This window comes from Mus caroli, unplaced genomic scaffold (genome assembly GCF_978045245.1).
Source record: "Mus caroli unplaced genomic scaffold, Mus_caroli_1 scaffold_16, whole genome shotgun sequence".
NCBI classification, from domain to species: Eukaryota; Metazoa; Chordata; class Mammalia; order Rodentia; family Muridae; genus Mus; species Mus caroli.
Window position 1 is genome coordinate 49251880 of NW_028227271.1, and position 19648 is coordinate 49271527.

At 45.3% G+C, this 19648-nt stretch overlaps 1 protein-coding gene across 1 annotated transcript in view; it reads right to left on the bottom strand.

Moving 5' to 3' along the window:
- The window catches only part of Deptor (DEP domain containing MTOR interacting protein), a 148692-nt gene extending 130385 nt beyond the window's left edge, over window positions 1-18307 (bottom strand). Inside the window, exon 1 of the mRNA XM_021183757.3 lies at window positions 18033-18307. Coding sequence (XP_021039416.1) covers window positions 18033-18154 — 122 coding nt within the window. The 5' untranslated portion in view covers window positions 18155-18307. The remainder of the gene's footprint in view (window positions 1-18032) is intronic.
- Window positions 18308-19648: the final 1341 nt, after the last annotated feature.

The following is a 19648-nucleotide window of genomic DNA, read 5'->3' on the forward strand; positions in this document are numbered from 1 at the left end:
TTGTGGTTGGGAGTCACCACAACATGAGGAGGTGCATTAAGGGGTCAGAATGTTGAGAACCCCTAGTCTGGAAGACATTTGGGTGAACTTAGCTGAGACATGGTAAACCCTTGTGTATGGAGAGGAAGGGTTGCCAGGTGACGCAAGGAGCAAAGGACAGACCACGGAGAACTTAAAACTTTTTACAAAGATTCAATCTTTCTTGGTGTTTGTCTAGTTTTGTTATTGGTAATAGGATCTCATGTGGCCCAGGCTGGTCTCAAACTCATTATGTAGTTGAGGAAAACCTTGAATCCCTGAGCCTCCTACATCCACTTCCGAAGTGATGGGGTTACAGGTGCACCAAGATCATACTCAACTCACTTTAAAACCCATGCATCCAGTGGATTTGCTGTAGACTGAACATAAGGCCTGGCCCACATATTCGAGTACTCCACTATTGAGCTACATCGGAGCCCCATTTTTCCTTTTTCTTTTGAGACAGAATCCCCCTAAGTCAGCCAGGCTTGCTTTGAAGCCACTTTATTGCCCAGGCAGGCCTTGAACTTGTGATCGTCCTCCCTCAGCCTCCCAAGTAGCTGAGATTTCAGTCCTGTGCCCCAGGGATTGGTTACACTGGCTCTTGTAAGAATATTTCTGCCGGGTGTGGTGGTGCACGCCTTTAATCCCAGCACCTGGGAGGCAGAGGCAGGCGGATTTCTGAGTTCGAGGCCAGCCTGGTCTACAAAGTGAGTTCCAGGACAGCCAGGGCTATACAGAGAAACCCTGTCTCAAGAAAAAAAGAAAAAAAAAAATGAAAGAATATTTCCAAAGCCAGGTGTGGTGGTACACACTTGTACTCCCATTTCTTTATTTTTAAAATTTTTTTTATTTATTATATGTAAGTAGAGTGTAGCTGTCTTCAGACACACCAGAAGAGGGCATCAGATCTCATTACAGATGGTTGTGAGCTACCATGTGGTTGCTGGAACTTGAACTCAGGACCTCTGGAAGAGCAGTCAATGCACTTTTCCACTGAGCCATCTCTCCAGCCCCCTGTACTCCCATTTCTTAAGAGGCAGAGGCAGAAAGATCAGGAGTTCAAGTTTATCTCCTGCTCCATCCAAAGTTCAAATCAACCTAGGCTACTAAGACCCTGTCTCAGAACAACAACCACAACAACAAAAAACACACACAAAAATACTTCTGCATGGTTGCCTTGGTTATATCAATGGTTGTCTATGTGTGTGTGTTAGTATGCATTTATGTCTTTCATGAGTTCTCCATTATTTTGTAGGTATTTCCCACACTCCATTTTCTCTATAATTTCCTAGTAACTTATGGTGGATGAGCAGATTTTCATTCTTGTTTGCAATTATATAAAGAATCTGAAAACTTACCACGCCCTATTCAGAGCCCCAAGAATGCCTAGCATAGCTCTAAACACCTGCGGCTACTTTTCAAAAACAGCACTCCTTAAGCCAAAGACAGTATCATCTAAAGATAGCCAACCAAAGATCTCATCAGCTCTCAGCCACATTCTCCTGACAGCTGTCATTTGGACTGGAGTGACATTTGGCAAGATCTAGAAAGTCGCCGTCTGTTAATTAGGCTAGCAGAGGCAAAGTCAGCAAGCTGGATAGGGATTCATTAAGATTCTAACAGGCCTTTGAGAGGCTTTTCTCAATTGAACATCACCCCACTGGTTGTACACATCCCCAGTATCTATCTTTTTGTATCTGCTTTATTGCCTGCAAGATGCCGGGATGCAGGGCTAACTCCACAAGCCCTTAAGCTGCACACGGGAAAGAAATGATACTTGGGTTCTGAGATTCAGCAGGCTGTCCTAAATGCTCAAAGATGCTCAGACACCGAGTTCAACTTGTGTGTGTGTGTGTGTGTGTGTGTTCCTTGGGTGACCATTGTTGGCATCACAGTTACAGCTGTCCTGAAGGATTCTGATGAGTGAACACTCTCATTTGTTGCCCCCAGAAACTTAGACCACCTGCAGATCAGCCCACATTTAGGAAACGAAGAGATTTTCCACAGATGACACAACAGAATTCAGGCACAAGGAACTAACCTCAAAAACAGTTTCCTTATTTTAAGGGAGGAGCTGTGGCAGGCGGAACCGGTCTAGAACAAGAGTTACTCAGACTGAAACATGAACTTTAACAAAGTCAAGCACACAAAGAGGACTGGGAATGCGACTCAGCAGTCAAGCACTTGCTTCGCATGTGCATGCTTTTGGGTTTGACCCCAAAACCAACAAAACCCAGCAAGTCAAAGAACAAGCATTTGATTTAGGTTAACAACAAAAAAACAATAGTTTATGTGTGGTTGATATAATGAGTTCCTGGACATAATTTAGAAGCCATGTAACAACTGAATAGTGCTCATTTTCAGAATGGCAATACTCTACAGTCCTTCCTTGATTGCTACAGTCATTTCTAAACTTCTGCGTAAAGAGATGGCTCAGCGGTTAAGTGCATTAACTGCACTTCCGAAGGTCCTGAGTTCAAGTCCCAGCAACCACACGGTGACTCACAGCCATCTATAATGAGATTGGATGCCCTTTTCTGGTGTGCCTGAAAACAGGTATAGTGAACTTACTACATGTAATAAATAAATAAATCTTTAAAAGAGAGAGAGAGAATGAATAACCTTTCTTCTTCCTGTTTTTTGTTTGTTTGTTTGTTTGGGTTTTTTTTTTTTTGCCATCACATTTTTTTTTTTAATTTGTCGCCAACACCACACTATCTAGTTTCCTGAGCTTTCTTCTGACATTTTGTTTGTTTGTTTTTTGAGACAGGGTTTCTCTGTATAGCCCTGGCTGTCCTGGAACTCACTCTGTAGACCAGGCTGGCCTCGAACTCAGAAATCCGCCTGCCTCTGCCTTCCGAGTGCTGGGATTAAAGGCATGTGCCACCACTGCCCGGCTTCTTCTGACATTTTAAGTTACCCATGACTGATAGGAAAGCTCTAATCCAGACCAAATTCAGCCCACTAAACTTTCCATAGTGAAAGCCATGCATAAGCCAATGTGGAAGTTCTCTACACATCTTGTTGGACACAGAATTAGTTGGTTTGTTGGACTGTGTGGTTTTGGTTTGGTTTGGTTTGGTTAGACAGGTTCTCATGTAGCCCAGACTTGCCATATAGTCAACACTATGTATCACTGTTTTGAGGTCCTCGTCTCCCTGTTTCCACCTCCAAAGTGCTGGATTACAGAGCTGTACTACCTTGCCCAGCAGCAAGTTGTTCTTTTATGTCTTCCTGTGGTGTCTCTTGTGATCTGAAAATAAACTGTTTATTTTGAAGTGCATCATTTTGGGTACTGCACTGTTGAAGGGCTGAACCTTTAAATCAATACTTGTTCTGTAGTCTTTGGCTGCATTACCTAAGGGGTTTGAATGTGACCAGTATTATAAAAATGAATGGCAAAAGTTTTAGGTTGAAGCAGGGCATAGGGATACACACCCAAAATTCCATCACTGGTAGAGGATGAGGCAGGAGGAGTACCTTCCTAGACCCTCAGAGCAAAAACACAAGAAAGAAAAATCTGTAGTGAAAATGAATCCAGTCTTGATAACACAGCATTGATTGTATTTGAAGCCCTATGTGTTTAATTCTTGTTGTTCCTAAGCCTTTATTTTCTAACCCAAGGTCATTCTAAGCTTCATATAGTAAGTTATATGTACTGGAGTTAGTTCTACAGTTAATATCAGTCTAGTTCTAAAAGAGTTTCTGCTTAAGCCCTCCAAAAAGACTTGAATCACAGGGTGCTAGGTAGGGCTAAGCTGTATCCCATCACTCCCCTAGTCACTGGGACTTTTGAGTGACTAGCTCTATCCTGAAGGTGTCTATTGATCTCACACATTCACACTGAGAGCATGTTTGGAGTCTGTGAGGAACATGGGACAAAACCAAATGAATTTCACAGTTAAAGGTTTTATTTTTTTACATTTAAAATTTATTTAATTTTGTTCTTTGTGTGTGGCTGTTTAACCTGCATGTATGTCATGTATGTGTACTACGTACATGCTGTTGTCCACAGAGGCCAGAAGAGGACATCAGTTCCCCTAGAACTGGAGTTACAGAAAGAAGGTTGTGAGCTGCTATGTGTATGTGCTGGGAATCGAACCTGGGTCTTCTGGAAGAGCAGCTGGTGCTCTTAACTACAGAGCCATCTCACTAGCCTCAAATTTCACATTTTATCAAAGGAATATTTTATTCAATTGTCTTCTACCAATATGTGGGATTTTGTTATTTCCATACACTTAAAAGAGTCATATTTAACAGCCAGCAGAAGGACAGTGGGAAGGAGGACTGGGGGATTGGGGGGGGGGGAGCAGGCATTCCCCAGGGGCAAGAATTAGATTGCTTATATCTTCCTATCTTGTTCACTGTGATCAAAAGCAGGCCTCATAGGGTCTCGGTATTTATAAGTTGATTAAAGATAAAATATTTATCAGAAAATCCTTGTCACAGTAAAATAAGAAAAAGAATCCCTGCAGGCTCCCCCACTCTCCAGCGCACTCAGGTCCACCGACTGGAGGAAAGCTGTCACCAACCCCGCGTCATGTTGGATGCCACGTGAAAAAGACAGTTCTGTTACACCATCCCGAGATTTAAAGGTCAACAGGGGAAAAAAAATATGTTTTTAATGTTGTTATCACTCCCAGCAAAAGCAACCTCGAGAGGAAGAATAGCCCCGTTCTGTCTTCCCGCTTATACAAGGGCTATTTACCATCTCAAGTGGCCTTTGCTCTGTGCCAAGTGCATCACAATATCCCTTTCATCAGTAGCTTGCCACAAGCAACAAGTTGACAGAAATATCAGTGTCCCAGATGAATATCAACACAGGCTCAGAAAACCTGGAGAATTTTATGAGGGACTTGAGCACTTAACATCAACGGTGGCACATCTGAGAAGACCAGAGCAAAGCCCTGGAAAAGCCTAGAGAGGTCTTCCTTCACAAACCCCTGGGAAACAGCCCATCACTTTAGGCTTGGTCCAGCAACACTGCAGACCAGCTCACCCTGAGCATTTTGGGATGCCCAGTAACACCAAGACAGGAAGAACTATACGGAGTCTATGCACACTGTCATAGGGTTTTAGGGTCTAAAGTGTTAAAGTCTATAGGGTTGGAGAGATGGCTCAGAAGCTAAAGGCACTTGCTGCCAAGCCTGACAGTATGAGTTCAACCCCCAGAATCCATGGAATAGGAGGAGAACAACTCAGGTAAGTTGTTCTCTGATCTGATTTCTATGCATGTCCTGTAGCAAGCAAACCCACACATGCATGAGCTCTACATATACATATGAAATAAATAGAGGTGAAAGAGCGAGTGTGAACTCTAGCCGGGCAAAGTGGTGCAGGCCTTTAATCCCAGCACTCAGGAGGCAGAGGTAGAGAGTTCTCTGAGTTCAAGGCCAGCCTGGTCTACAGAGTGAGTTCCAGCACATGCAGGGCGACATAGTAAGATCCTGCTTTGAAAAACATGACAAAACCAAACAAAAACCAAGAGAGAGAACGAAAGAAGAAAAGGAAAAGAAAAAGAAAGTGTGTGAGCTACAAAAGAAAAATCTAGGACCAACCTTTGAAAACAGCAAGAAAATAAGAAAACGTCTACATTTATTTAATTATGGATTTATATTATCTTTTCTTTTTTTTCCTTTTGGTTTTTCAAGACAGGGTTTCTCTGTGTAGCTCTGGCTATCCTGGAACTCACTCTGTAGACCAGGCTGGCCTCGAACTCAGAAATCCGCCTGCCTCTGCCTCCCGAGTGCTGAGATTAAATGGATTTATACTATCCTGAAGATTTAAATATTTCCTTTTTTGTGAAGGGTTTTGAATCTATAACACACCAGAAACTGTACATGTCAATATCTATTAACTTAATCTGCCTATTTTGTTGTTGTTGTTTTGTTTTGGAAGATAATTTTGTAATTATATTTATGTACAGAAAACTTAGCATTGTACATTCAGCCCAGTTTAGTGGCAAGTTCTTTAGCCTTTGCCTTTTCCAGCTTGGTAATGCAAGCCACAGACTCAGGACCCAGGATGTTACCTCCCCAGTGGCCCTTGTCTTCCAAATTAACCAGTGTGAAGGCAACAGTGATGCATGTCTTCCTGTGGACCAGGCATCCCAGCCTGACCTTTCCCTTGATGATGCAGTAGGGCACCACCGTCTTTCAACACAGGGCAGGCAGGAAAACTACCAGCTCAATGGGTTCTATATCATGGACAATCACTACCACCCGAGCCTTTTTGTTCTCCACCAAGGTGGTGACTGTATTGACTCCTGCTTGGAAGTCAAGTGGTCTCTTAGTTGGGACGTCCCCTTTACCAGCAGCTTTCTTCTCAGCATGGGCCAGTAGCCTTTGCTTCTTCTCTTGCTTTGCCTGTGGCCTGTACTTATGGGCAAGCTTAAGCAGCTGGGTAGCTGTTTGCCTGTCTAGGACCTGTGTTGAACTGATTAATGGCAGGAGGTACTTTGAGCTGCTTATAGAAACAATAAGTATTGCAGAACTTGGGTGGGGGTGAGTCTCAATGGATAGAGTGCCTTCCTAGCATGGATAAAGCCCGGGGTCAATCTCCCGAAAAGGCTAACTGGGTATGGCAGTGTCTTAGTTAGAGTTTCCATTTCTGTGAAGAGATAACATAAGCAAGGCGGCTTTTAAAAAGAAAGTATTTAACTGGGCATGTTGGCTTAGAGATTTAGAGATTCAGTCCATTATCATCACGGCAGGAAGCATGGCAGCATCCAGGCAGACGTGGTGCTGGAGAAGGCGCCAAGAGTCTGATCTGGAGGCAACCAGACTAGACTCTCTTCTACCCTGGGTAGAGTTCGAGTCTAAGATCTCAAAGCACTTTCTCTAACCAGGCCACACCTTCTAATAGTGCTACGTAGCATGTTCAAACCACTACAGGCAGCATATAACTATAACCTCTGCAGGTGGAGGCAGTGGAATCGGAAGACCAAGATCATTCCTATTAACATAGTGAGTTCCAAGGCCACCCGGTGATCCATGAGACTCTTTCTCCAAACAGTGTTAAACAAACAGGGAATCTGAGTGATTGGTCACAATTCTCCTTCTTTGTGAACAAGACTAAAGGTCAAGAGGATCAATAGGTACAGGAACCACAGAATAATGCATGCAGACCCTTTTCAAAATTATAACGTGCTGTTTACATGTTAGCTTATGTTCTTAAGGGTATCACAAATATTTATCACAAAAGAGGAAAGAAAGGAAAATTAGTACAGAAACAATGCCGTCTCCTTCTGTTTTCCTCTCAGGTGTTGGTTGTGATACAATTATGCAGGCCAATGGTTAATAAGCAACATCACCTTTTTTTTTTTTTCTCAGACAGCATTCCTGCTGTCTGTTCTAACAGCTGCTGAAGCTATGCAAGCTAAACATTAACACCTTAACTACAGTCCCCTCGTCAGCTGATTCTAAAGTGGGAGGCTGTGTTCATACTAAATAGAGACTCTAACAACATACTGGAGTGATAGACTACACTACAAAAAGAGAAATACGTGTTAAGGGGCTCATGATAGAACTGCCAGGTATTTTGTCTTGCAAAAACTGAAGATGAAGGAGACTCGGTTAAATAGAAACACTGGGTTCCTATCCCTAAATGAACTGCAAAGCACAAAAGTTTAATGCCAGAAACCCTAGTGGTCCTCTAATTTGAAATGAGAGAGAGGAGAATTGAGTCTCGCTACTTGAAAACTAAAAGCAATTTCACTTTCCATTAGGGATTAACCAACAAGCATCTATTGTATTTTAACTCAATTTCTTGAATAGGGAGGACATTATTAGTTATAAAAATGAAATGACCAACAGTCGTCTATACAGCTAGTGGTTAAAAGTAAAATGGCTCCCCCCTCTCGACCTTGCACACATGAAAGGCTGCCCCCATCAAGCAGAATTAGCTTTTGTTTATATTTGTACCCAGGGACATCCATTCCTGAGTCTATGTTCCTAGCAATGGGGGGAAAAAGGCATCTATGAAAGGATTTAACTGGCACTTATTTCTGTGGTATGTATAATTTTTTTATTTATAAGAAATACAAACTTGCCAGGCATAGTGGCACATGCTTTTAATTCCCACTACTCAGGAGGGAGGCAAAGATGGGTGGATTCTAGGAGTTTGAGGCCAGTTGGGTCTACATAATAAACTGTAGTAAGGCTAGGGCTATATAATGAACCCTGTCTCAAAAACAAACGAAAAGGAAACCGAGACTGTTCTGGAATAGTGGTACAACCCTGCCATTACAGCATTAGGTAGGCTGATGCAGAAGGATGGCTGTAAGTTCAAGGGAGCATGGCTAGTCAGTAAGCTACAGGCCAGGCTGGGCAACTCTGGTGAGATCCCATTCCAAAAGCAAACAAACTGCTCTTAGTATGAATTCAGTAGCACTATTTCCTTTCATATACATTACCAATAACGATACATTGCCATTTCGCTAAATGATAATCAGATTCTGTACGTGGGACTATTACAGAGATGGGGACCCTCTCTGCACAGTCCGCACATGTAGAATAGGCTCACGAAGAAGAAACTGAGAACTTGCATATGGCAGTATACGCCTGCAAACCTGGCACTTGGGAGGTTAAGGCTAGAAGACCACAAGTTTGACAGCAGCCTGCGCTCACTAAGGGTCTGTCAGAGGAGGATGGGAAAAGACTGAGGGAAAAGGAGAAGACAGGGAGGAGTCCTGGCTATTGGGAGTTTCCTCCAGCCTCACTGGAGGTGCCAGAAGCACCAGCGGGGGGGGGGGGGGGAGAATTAGGTGGTTCAGAAAGAGGGAGCTTTTGGGGAAAACTCCCCACTTCCTAATCGTTATTCTGAGGTCTGGCGTCTATCAGTAAAGCTGAGAATACAGAGGCACCAGGACAGGGTGGCAGAACTGAAAACATGCAGATGATCTCCAAATCCAAACAGATCTCTAAGTCTTCCCTGGATAAACATCCTTTCAGAAGTGCCGATAAGTAGCCAAACCGACTTCCGGTGCCTCCGTGTTCCCCTTAAGGCCTCCGTGTTCCCCTTAAGAGAAATAATCTAGCAGCAAAAGGATCACCCCAAGTGAGGCTGGCAGGAAGAGAGTGGGGGAAGATTCCCTCGGGTTCATTAAGCAAGTAAATGAGCCAACGTTTTGTTCCAGGATAAACAGTGACTCAGTAAGTCCTCATGTAGGAGAACAGCGGTGACACACGTGAAGATCGGAGGAACTTGCAGGAATTGGTTCTCTCTTTCCACACTGTGGGTCCTGAAGACTCTGGCTGTCCGGCCTGGAAGTGAGCACCTTTACCCAGCCAGCCTTCTCCGTGGCCCTGGAGAAGCGGTTTCTATTTAATTCTTATCCCTAACTGGTGCGTCTTCACTGGAAAGATACAGTGATAGGTTCCAAACGAAGTCCTCAGGAAGCAGGCGCTGTGCCTCTTGGCTTGAAGCCACTGTTGGTGCAAGTCAGCAAATGGTGAACATTCAACAAATGTGCTGGCTCCCCGCCCTACTCCTTAGATTTCATGGGTGCCTCTCCATCATTTCCTTCCTGTAGTAAACACAGCCAAAGGAAGATGGTGCTTCTTATAGGACAGCAGCGTCGCCGGCCACAGAGTGGCAGTGCCTGGGCACTTCAGACATGTACCTCATATTAAAAACAAAAGGTTAGACTAAGGTATCAGACAATAAAACCACTTCTACTCGGATTTATTTCTTAGTTACCTTTGGGAGGAGGCAGTACAAAGTCTGTGCCAAGGTTTCTGTTCCAATGTGACTGTAGTTTAAATTTTATTAATGAGAGGGAGGGGGAGGGGAATGGGGAGGGGGAGAGGGAGGGGAGGGGGAGAGGGAGAGGGAGAGGGGAGAGGAGAGAGATGGATGCTCCCTTGATATCAAAGGTTATCTTCAATTCCCAAATTATAGAGATGGAATGAAAGGACTTGACAAAATCAGCTGAACTGGCTGGCCCTCAGGACTTTCCTGCAGATTATACAAGTAGAAGTACACTGTCAACTTTTTCAGAGCATCCACACGCTCTCCCCTTATTTACTCCTTAAGCAGCTTTGCTTATACAAAGAGATAACCGGCAGCTGTGGCTGGGCCTTTTGTGGATGGAAGTATTCCTTAGAAAGCCATCACAATTCAAGTGGTCCAGATCAGTCCTTGCACCTTGAACTGAGGTCATCTGCAGTTGTCCTTTGCTGACAACTTTGCTTTTCTTGCATTGGGGTACGGAGAGGAGTAGCGAGAGAGTCATGCTATGCAGCCCCAACTGGCCTGATACTTAATATATAGCCCAGGCTGGCCTTGAACTTAGGGCCTTTGGAGTACTGGGATTACAGGTGCATACTACCACCTCTGGCTTATTTTACTTCTTTTATTGAGCAGACTTGGATGGCAGATCTTCCAAATCAGAGGCAGGTAGGGGTTGGGCGATGGGGGGGGGAGGTGTACCTCAGGGCAGGCTGTCATTGTAGGGAGCTATATAGGGAGCACGATGCTAAAAGCAGGCAGTTCAAACGTTCATGCCAATATCCTGTATCTTTTCTACAGCTACTTTCTTCTCTGGATAGATGCCACTGCTAGGTATATTTCCCTGAATTTTACCTTAATCACATTATACTCTGGGTGGGTAGAGATGAAGAGGGGACATCTGGTTTGTCATCACTGAACCCAATAGCCTTTCTGTGGAGGACATAATTATCGCAACATGCCCTCGCTCTATAGTACAGCAGCTACTCTGTGTGGGTAGGGACGACATCAACTTTGTCCTGAAATCCTAATTGAGCTAAGGTAGATGAGAGAGCCACACCCTCCCCACCATGATATGAAAGGTGACCAGAGAGTCACAATGATGTCCATGGGTTAAGATGGGCCAAGAGGTCATTGCTCAAGGCTTGTATAGGTGAGTGACAGCTGTCAGCCTTGTCTTTATTTAGCCTGCATCAATGCCAGTAGCCACCGGGTGACAGTAGGAGGATTTCAAAAGACAAAGCTAAAGCCCAAAGAAGAGAATCAAAAGGACGGAAAAGAAACAAAACGGGAGGGCTGGTGAGATGGCTCAGTGGGTAAGAGCACCCGACTGCTCTTCCAAAGGTCCAGAGTTCGAATCCCAGCAACCACATGGTGGCTCACAACCATCCGTAACAAGATCTGGTGCCCTCTTCTGGAGTGTCTGAAGACAGCTACAATGTACTTACATATAATAATAAAAAAAAAAAAAAAAAAAAAAAAAAGAAACAAAACGGGAATTCCAACCAAGTCTCCCAGGAAACTAAGTGTCCTCTCATCCGAGAAAACCAGTCTGTATATCGTCCCTTTGACGGTATTACCAATTACTTAAATACAAATGCCCTGCCACATATGTACATGGCTGTAAACTACATATCTTGCTCAAAGATAGGGACGAGATGATTTATCACGACCCAAAGAGGAGTGACTATGGGTGGAGAATGTGGCTTCAGGTTATCCTGGATGATGTGTTTCGTTATGGAAGAGCTTTAGTCATTGAACGCAATCATGAGCCAGTGCATCTGCAGGTGTGGTGGTGGGAACATCAGGTGGGCAGGTTACAGCACAGTGGGGAAATCTGTGCTACAGGTCTCAGATGCTATCTCGACACGCTCTTAGCTTCTTGGTTGGTGGAAGCTAAGTCCGTTAAAACATTCCAAAGGTTTTACCTGATAAAAGGATGTTAGGGTAGATAAAGGCGCTGGTGATAAATGGCTAGTAAAGCGACACATGGCAGCCCAAGATGATTTTGGTTCTGGGTCATTCCAACTCTGGAGAATCACAAAGTCCCGGTCAATCAGCTGGCAGGCAGAATACTGAAAAACTACGTGGCAGCTTCCGGGAAATTCCATTTACAAATGTGACACATACACAGTAACATGCCAGAGAATGGGAACTGGGAGGGTCTTGCATTGAAATCCAAGGAAGCACAGTTTCATTTGTATCATTTACGGATGTGAAAACCTGTTCTTGCTTTGGATCTTTCCGTGTTAGGATGGAGATAGCTGAACTATTGTAAGGAATCAAAGGCATAACTATGTGCACACAATTCACAGACTAGGACCTGACATTTTGCTGTCATTTTCTCACTCAGTAAATGGCTGCATTGTTCAGTGTTCAGATACCCAGCTCTTTACAAGACTTCTTGTAAAACATAGACTTGCGCTGCAAGGGGAGGGAGCAGATTTCTACAGCCATAGCTCAGGGGACAGGGTACTTACATGGCAAGGAATGAAGCTCCAATCTCTGGAACCTATGTCAATGTCACACCTGACATTGTAAAGGACAGGGGGGCCCTTGTAAAGCAGAGACAGGACATCCCTGAAGCATGCTGGTTGCTTAGACTAGCTAAAAGGACAAATCCCGAGGTCAGTGAGAGACTCTGCCTCTGCATAGTAGAGACTGACTGAGAAAGACATGGATGTCAACTTTGAGTCCCCGCTTCCCACATCCACACACATGTATACATGCATCACACACATGTAAATATTCACACACACACACACACACACACACACACACACACACACGAGGCAGAAAAAAACCAACCTACAAGCAATTCACCATAAAAAAAATTTTTTTTAAAGAAAAAGTTCACATCTGCTCCCTCCTCTACTTTGATTACAATCACATCTTGTCCCAAATTTCTCTCAAAGTTCCAGGAAGGTATTTACACTGTGCCAAGGGTGGCCACAAACTTGTAAGGTCATGACTTTAATGTCAGAATAGCCCAGAACCGTCGGGTTTCCCCACAGGACTTGGGCTGCTTTCCCGCAGTGTAGACCCTAGGTTTAGAGGCTGTGAGCTGAATTTCTCTTGACCCCTTTGCCCTGCAAGAGTTCCCTTAGCAGTCATCTTCTCTGTGCCAGAGGATGTCTTCCTTATGTCCTTCCTTACCACACATGCCCAGGGGGTGCATGACCCCAGGAGGTGGAGCCAGGAAAAAAAGCTCTAGGCCAGCAGGCTACCATGCAGTGAATCACATTACGGAAGCAGCACTTTATTCCTTTGAGACAGTGTCTCTCACCAAACTAAGCTAAGGTAGCGCCCACTAAGCCTCAACAATCTTCCTGCCTCTGTCCCAGTGGCGCCAAGGTTTGTATGCAACCACATCTAGCTACAGATACTAAAGATCTGAACTACAGTCCTGATGCTCACACAGCAGATGCTCTTCCTACTGAGGGACTCTGGAGCCCTAGACACATAATTTTGGGTCCTCCTCACCGCTAGTGAGGAACAGCAAGCAAACTGTGGGTGGCCCCGCTGCGTAAGGACCCAGACTCTCAACTCTGCCACTTCTTGACAGAAGAACCTGTAGCCAGCTACTGTAAGTGTTCCGTGTTCTCATTTATAAAGTAAAGGCAATAGGACTTATTAGAGACATTAATATGCCGGGCTTGGTGACTCATGCCTGCCATCCCATTACTTGGGAAGCTGAGACAGAAAGATTGCTATAGCAATGTTTAAGACCAGTTTGGGCTACATGTCTTAACAACAAAAAACAAAATAAAAGCATTAATATTCAAAGCACCTGGAAGATTCCTTGAAAAAGTCCCATAAAACATCATCATTATTGTTCTATTTGTTGATCTATTTATTAGTTTTTAGTTGTTAAGATGAGGGTCACATGTAGCCCTAGCTGGCCTTTAACTTGGTATGTAGGGTTTCTTTGTGTAGCCCTGGCTGTCCTGGAACTCACTCTGTAGACCAGGCTGGCCTTGAACTCAAGAGATCCCCCTGCCTCTGCCTCCCAAGTGCTGGTATCAAGGGTATGTGCCACCACTGCCCAGCCTGTAGTCAAGTTCTTGAACACCTTGATCCTCCTCCCTTCACCTTCTAGTGCTAGAATTATAGGCTTGTGTTGTTTTTAAAGTAATTGCCACAGTCACCACCAAGTGCTTTAACAGTAGAAGGATGATCAATACAGACTCACAACTGGCCAATGTGCAGAGAAAAAGAGACTGGGGAACACTCAGGGTAAATGGGATGTCTACATCATGCCCCCTAATCCCAGGGTGCAGGTATCATGGTGGAAGAGGGGGCAGAAAGACTGTAAGAGCCATAGAAAGAGAATGACTTGAGAAAGAGGCTCTTCCAGATGTGACAGGTGAGGAGAATCCATTTTCTTCAGTGTTGCAGCTCCCGGGAGATACCTCATGCTCCAGTGGATGGCCCTACACATGCAAATACTGGCTCTGGTAAGTGGACTAAGTTTGAAAAAGAATACATGAAATCATGAAGGAAAAAATAAATGAGGGCTGGAGAGATGGCTCGGTGGTTAAGAGCACTGACTGTTCTTCCAGAGGTCCTGAGTTCAATTCCCAGCGCCCACATGGTGGCTTACAACCACCTGTAATGAGATCCATGACACCCTCATCTGTTGTGTCTGAAAAGAGGAACAGTGTACTCACATATATAAAATAAATAAATCTTAAAAATAAATAAACAAATAGGAAACCTACGGGAAGTTAAGAGAAGTAGAGATGAGTTCAATTAAAACACGTAATATGTGCTTGTATGAAATTCTGATTTTGTTGTTGTTTTGGGGTTTTTGTTTTGTTTTATTCTGTTTGCAAAAAAAAAAAAAAAAAAAAAAACTTCTGGGCAAGGAAGCAAACTCTTTTAAGATGAGGGAAGAACGTGAAGAGAATTAGGAACAGCCCACTGGAAAAGAAAGGGACTGTGTATGTGGTGACTTCTGTTGTCCGTGTGTCAGCCTCGCGCAGCGTGCCAGCTCCACAGCTGGAACCAACAATGGTCACAGCAGTCTTCTAAGCTCACCGCTTTCCAGCTTGGAGCCCATTTTGTCCAATCCCACAATTGGACACTGGAGAATAGACGATCCCCATTCTGCAGGCAAAGGGGCCAAGAGATCTGGGGTTCAATGGCTTCCCCCAAGAGAACACACTGCAAAAACAGACAAGAGGGGCTAGGTGTGGTAGCTCCCTACCTGTAATCCCAGCACTTGGGAGGTTGAGGCAGAAGGACTGCTATGAGTTCTAGGTCAGAGTAGGCTACACAGAGTATGACCCCGTCTCTAAAAAGTGGGAAAGAAGTTGGACACAACTCAAGCTGGAAGTGAGACTTCTTTCACACGCTAGTCTTGAATTTCCCCATTTTTTTTTTTTTTAAATCACCTGCTATTCACTGTGCTGACACAGAAATGTAAGCCAGAGCAGCTTTACCTGCGGTGTGAAGCGACCAGAGGCAGGAAGGCCGGGCATCACTAGATGTCAGAAATCATACAAGATGAACACAGTTGGAATGGAAGAATCCATCCTGGCTGTTACAGGAGGATGAGCAGACTCCTAACACCAGGCACATGGCCACTGCAGTCACCAAAATCCAAGCATTAGGGAACTTTGTTTTGCTGTTGTTATTTTGAGACTGGGTCCCACGAGCCCACCTAAGCTGGCCTCAGACTTCACCAAGTATCCAAGATGACTTTTAACTCCTAACCTCTCTGCCTCTAACCCTGGGGGTGCTGGGATTACAGCCACGAGCCACTGTGCTGGGCCTGAGAGGTGGCTCAGTAGTTACAGCTGCTTGTTGTGAACTCCTGGCAACCTTGAATTTGATCCTGGAGCTTATGCCAACTCGGAAGGAGAGAACCAGCCCCTGAAATGTGCTCTTTGACCTTTACATTGGCACACATATCTCCTCCCTCTCCCTGCCTCCAGTAAGCTTTTAAAGTTTGCTTTAAAATAATTGAAACAAAAAGTGAAATTCAAATCAAACTTAAATGGTTAATATTTGCTCTGAGTTGTTTGATTGTTTGATTGTTTGTTTGTTTGTTTTTAAAGACAGGGCTTTGCTAGCCTAGTACTTACTATGTAGGCCAGGCTAACCACAAACTTGTAGTTCTCCAGTCCCCGCCTCCCAAGTGCTAGGGTTACAGGTGCATATCCTCATATTCAAATTCGGTTGTGACATCTCAGCCCTCCCAAAACGGTAAGCCAATTGTCTTTTAAATCCCACTTCTATAAAAAGGAAACTGAGGCAAAAGACTAAGTCAATTGTTCCAAAGTCGCAGAAGGAACACATGGCAGAAGCTGGAAGCCACAAGTGGTGGTGGCAGAAGGAAGGAAAACCTGAGTAGCCTGGACCGACATCCTCCATCCTTCACAACACACAGGCCCTCTGGACACATCTTACCAGAGGGGCTGTGTCAAAAGTGGTGGTGCAGAGAGACCAGGAACACCAATTAATTCCAGCAGGCCCTTGCGAATTGCTAACTAACACAGGAAGCCCAGAAGTCAGAATCTCAGAAGGACCCCATGAAATACTCTCATGTTCATGACCACTTTACAGATGAGGAAATAGCTCAGACGAGTAAATTAATTTGTCCAAACATGGCTACCCTGGCTAGTGATCATATAGTGCGTAGCAGCACCCACCGGTGTATGCACTAACGCCACATAATCCTCATAACAACACTACCAGGTAAAAGTTATTGTTACTCATCTTTGTCCCAGGCTCTACACTAGCCAAGTCAAGGGCAAGGCCAGGATTCTGTCAGGCTCAAAGCCTTCCTCAAAACAGAGTCACGGTAGCACTTGGCTACATGGTGGAGGAACAGAAAATAAAGCCTGAGTCCCAGGTCTGCAGATTTGTGGTGGGAAAGCCTGCGAGCGCTCTGGGGAGGCTGAAGAATATGCATTACAGGAGCAGTTATCGAGAAGGAGAAAGTGACTGGGGGTCTTAATGATGTTTGTAAAAGAAACAAAAAGCAAGGAATCTCACCCAAGCGAAGCCTTTTCAAACAGCAATATAGTAAAGAACAAAGCAATAAATTATTAAGAAAGTCCAATTAAATCAGAAAAACTTTACGTCATCTCCATTACAAAATACTCTTGATGAAGGAAAACAGGTTTTTAATTCCCTTCAATTTTGGCCACACAGTTGAGATTTAACGAGGAACTGAAATGCGTGATTTTCCTTCTGACACACTGGACTCCACCGTCCTGACTGCCAACAGCTACTTCCTCAAACTGAACACTGCAAAGCCAAGTGCTTTACCAGACCTCCAGGAACCTCTGTAACACTCTCTTTCCAGTCTTGAAACAGCCATCTAGAAACCGAAATAAGCCGGAAAAATCAAGCCAAGAGCTAGAGGGAGCTAGCACACTTCTTTCAGGTGGGACCGGGCTCGCGGTTCAAGTTCTGGCAGAGCCGGATTCATTTTGAGTGGCAATCTGATTTACAACCCCCAATATCAAGGCAGCTGCGGAAGCACAAGTCTTAAGCATATGCCCAAGAAAAAGGAACAGGAAGCGATGGGAATGTCAAAAGAGCCCTGGGGGTTAAGTGCTTGTTCCTGGATCTGTGAGATGGGAAAGTGGTAATTCTAGGAAAAGTGCGCGGCGGTGGGCCAACTCCGGGGTCCCAAACGTGGGCACTGAACAAGGTACTTTCACGCCCCCTTGCGGACCCAAGTGACACCTGAAATCAAGTGTGCCAATCAAGGGATAGGTAAAGAGCTGGGAAAGGTTTTGGTAGAGAAGCAACCCGTCAAAGCACTCGCAGATATGCGCCAGGTTTTACATAAAAGTAACCTGAAGCTCCAATGAGGGAAGCATGTCTTGCTAGAAAAAAAGGAAAGCTGAACCGAAGGCGCTCATGGGTGCTGGAGCCTTCTATCTGGAACTGCAGGGACCGGGGTCCCATCCGAAATCTCTTCTTTTTGGAGCGAGCAGGCTAGACAGTCATCAGGAACACCTGGCAAGGGGGTTTGCAAGCACTGAGTGGTGGCGATTCGGAGGGACGCATGGCTGCAGCAGTCCAGCTAGGGCGCAGCCTGCACCGCGCGTTCCCGGCATCGGTCCCCGCAGCCTGGCTGAAGCTGCTAGCCTCCGGGCTGCAGTAGCCAGGCACCCGCGCAGCGCGACCCAACCATCCCACTCGCTAGCAACTGTCCCTACACCCCGCGCGACACGCCTGCCACGAGCCAGATGGTGTGTGCGCTCCGGACCGCGGCGGGCATAGAGCAATCGAGAGCCCATTAACTGAGTGCCTTTCCTTACCGGAGCTGCTCTCCCGTAACTAGGACTTCAGCCATGCGTTCCAGCTCTCTCTGCTGCACCCCGCCGCTCCCGCCGGCGTTGCTGTCGCTGCCACCACTGCCGCCGCTGCTGCCCTCTTCCATGCTCCTGACCGCGCGGTTGCCACTCTGCCTTTGCTGTCCCGGCGGGTGCGCCTGGCGTTTGGATCAATGTGTCCTCCCCGAGGCCGTCCCGGCCATCTTTGTTCCGGGCGGTCCCGTGGCTCAGACGCGATTGGCTGGTGAGGGAATCCCTGCGGGTAAGCTGAAGAGGTCGGCGAGTCCCGGTCTGGAACTTCGGCGTGGGGGCGTGGCCTGGGCTCTCTCATGGTCGGGGGGCGGGGACAAGAAGAAAAATAAAACATCGGGGCGGAGCTCTGAGCCCTGTGCTTTGCAGGAGGTTGAGCCTTTCGCTCCTCTTTTATATTTCCTTTTTCACTCCCAAACTCATGCTGGGGAATGTTGCAGTTTTTCTCCATTTTCTTTTTTTTTTTTAATTTTTAATATTTTTTATTACATATTTTCCTCAATTACATTTCCAATGCTATCCCAAAAGTCCCCCATACCGCCCCCCACTTCCCTACCCACCCATTCCCATTCCTTTGGCCCTGGCATTCCCCTATATTGGGGCATATAAAGTTTGCAAGTCCAATGAGCCTCTCTTTCCAGTGATGGCCGACTAGGCCATCTTTCGATACATATGCAGCTAGAGACAAGAGCTCCGGGGTACTGGTTAGTTCATCATGTTGTTCCAACTATAGGGTTGCAGATCCCTTTAGCTCCTTGGGTACTTTCTCTAGCCTCTCCATTGGGAGCCCTGTGATCCATCCAATAGCTGACTGTGAGTATCCACTCCTGGGTTTGCTAGGCCCCGGCACAGTCTCACAAGAGACAGCTATATTTGGGTCCTTTCAGCAAAATCTTGCTAGTGTATGCAATGGTGTCTCCATTTTCCATACCAGAGTTGTAGAGGATAAAAATGAGAACAGATTACTCAAAAACGGAGCAGTTGAGGATATTGATGAAGGGCATTTCAGGCTACCTGATCCCTTTCCCTATAGACCATCTACTACGACCCTATGGTGGAGTCAATAAAGGATCCTGCCCTACGGTTCAAAAAGACTAAGAGCCTGGCTTCATTACTTTGGCTTCCTACCTAAATGCTCTTAATCCCTTTTTTACACTAGTTGTAGCTATCACTTGTCCACATCTGCTGCATTAAAGATGTTTTAGATAAATTGTTACCCTCTTGTGTTTCCCATATCATTCCTTTTACGTCGGGAAGGCAACTCGGAGTGGTGAGGTAACTTGTCTCAGGCAAGCAGGCAGGAGCATTCTCAGTTTTAGGTTATGTTTTAAAACAATTGTATCTTGGCAGGCATGGCGGCACACTTATGTTCCCAGAACTTCAGAAGATTATCATGAGTTTGAACCAGACTGAGATAAGAAGATTATTACCTTAATAAAACAAACTAAAACCAAAAACAGCTTAACTGACAAAAGCACGCAATACAATAAACCTTTAGAAGAGCAGGTTAGGGGCTGGGGAGATGGCTCAGCTGTTAAGAGCACTGACTCCTCTTCCAGGTGTCCTGAGTT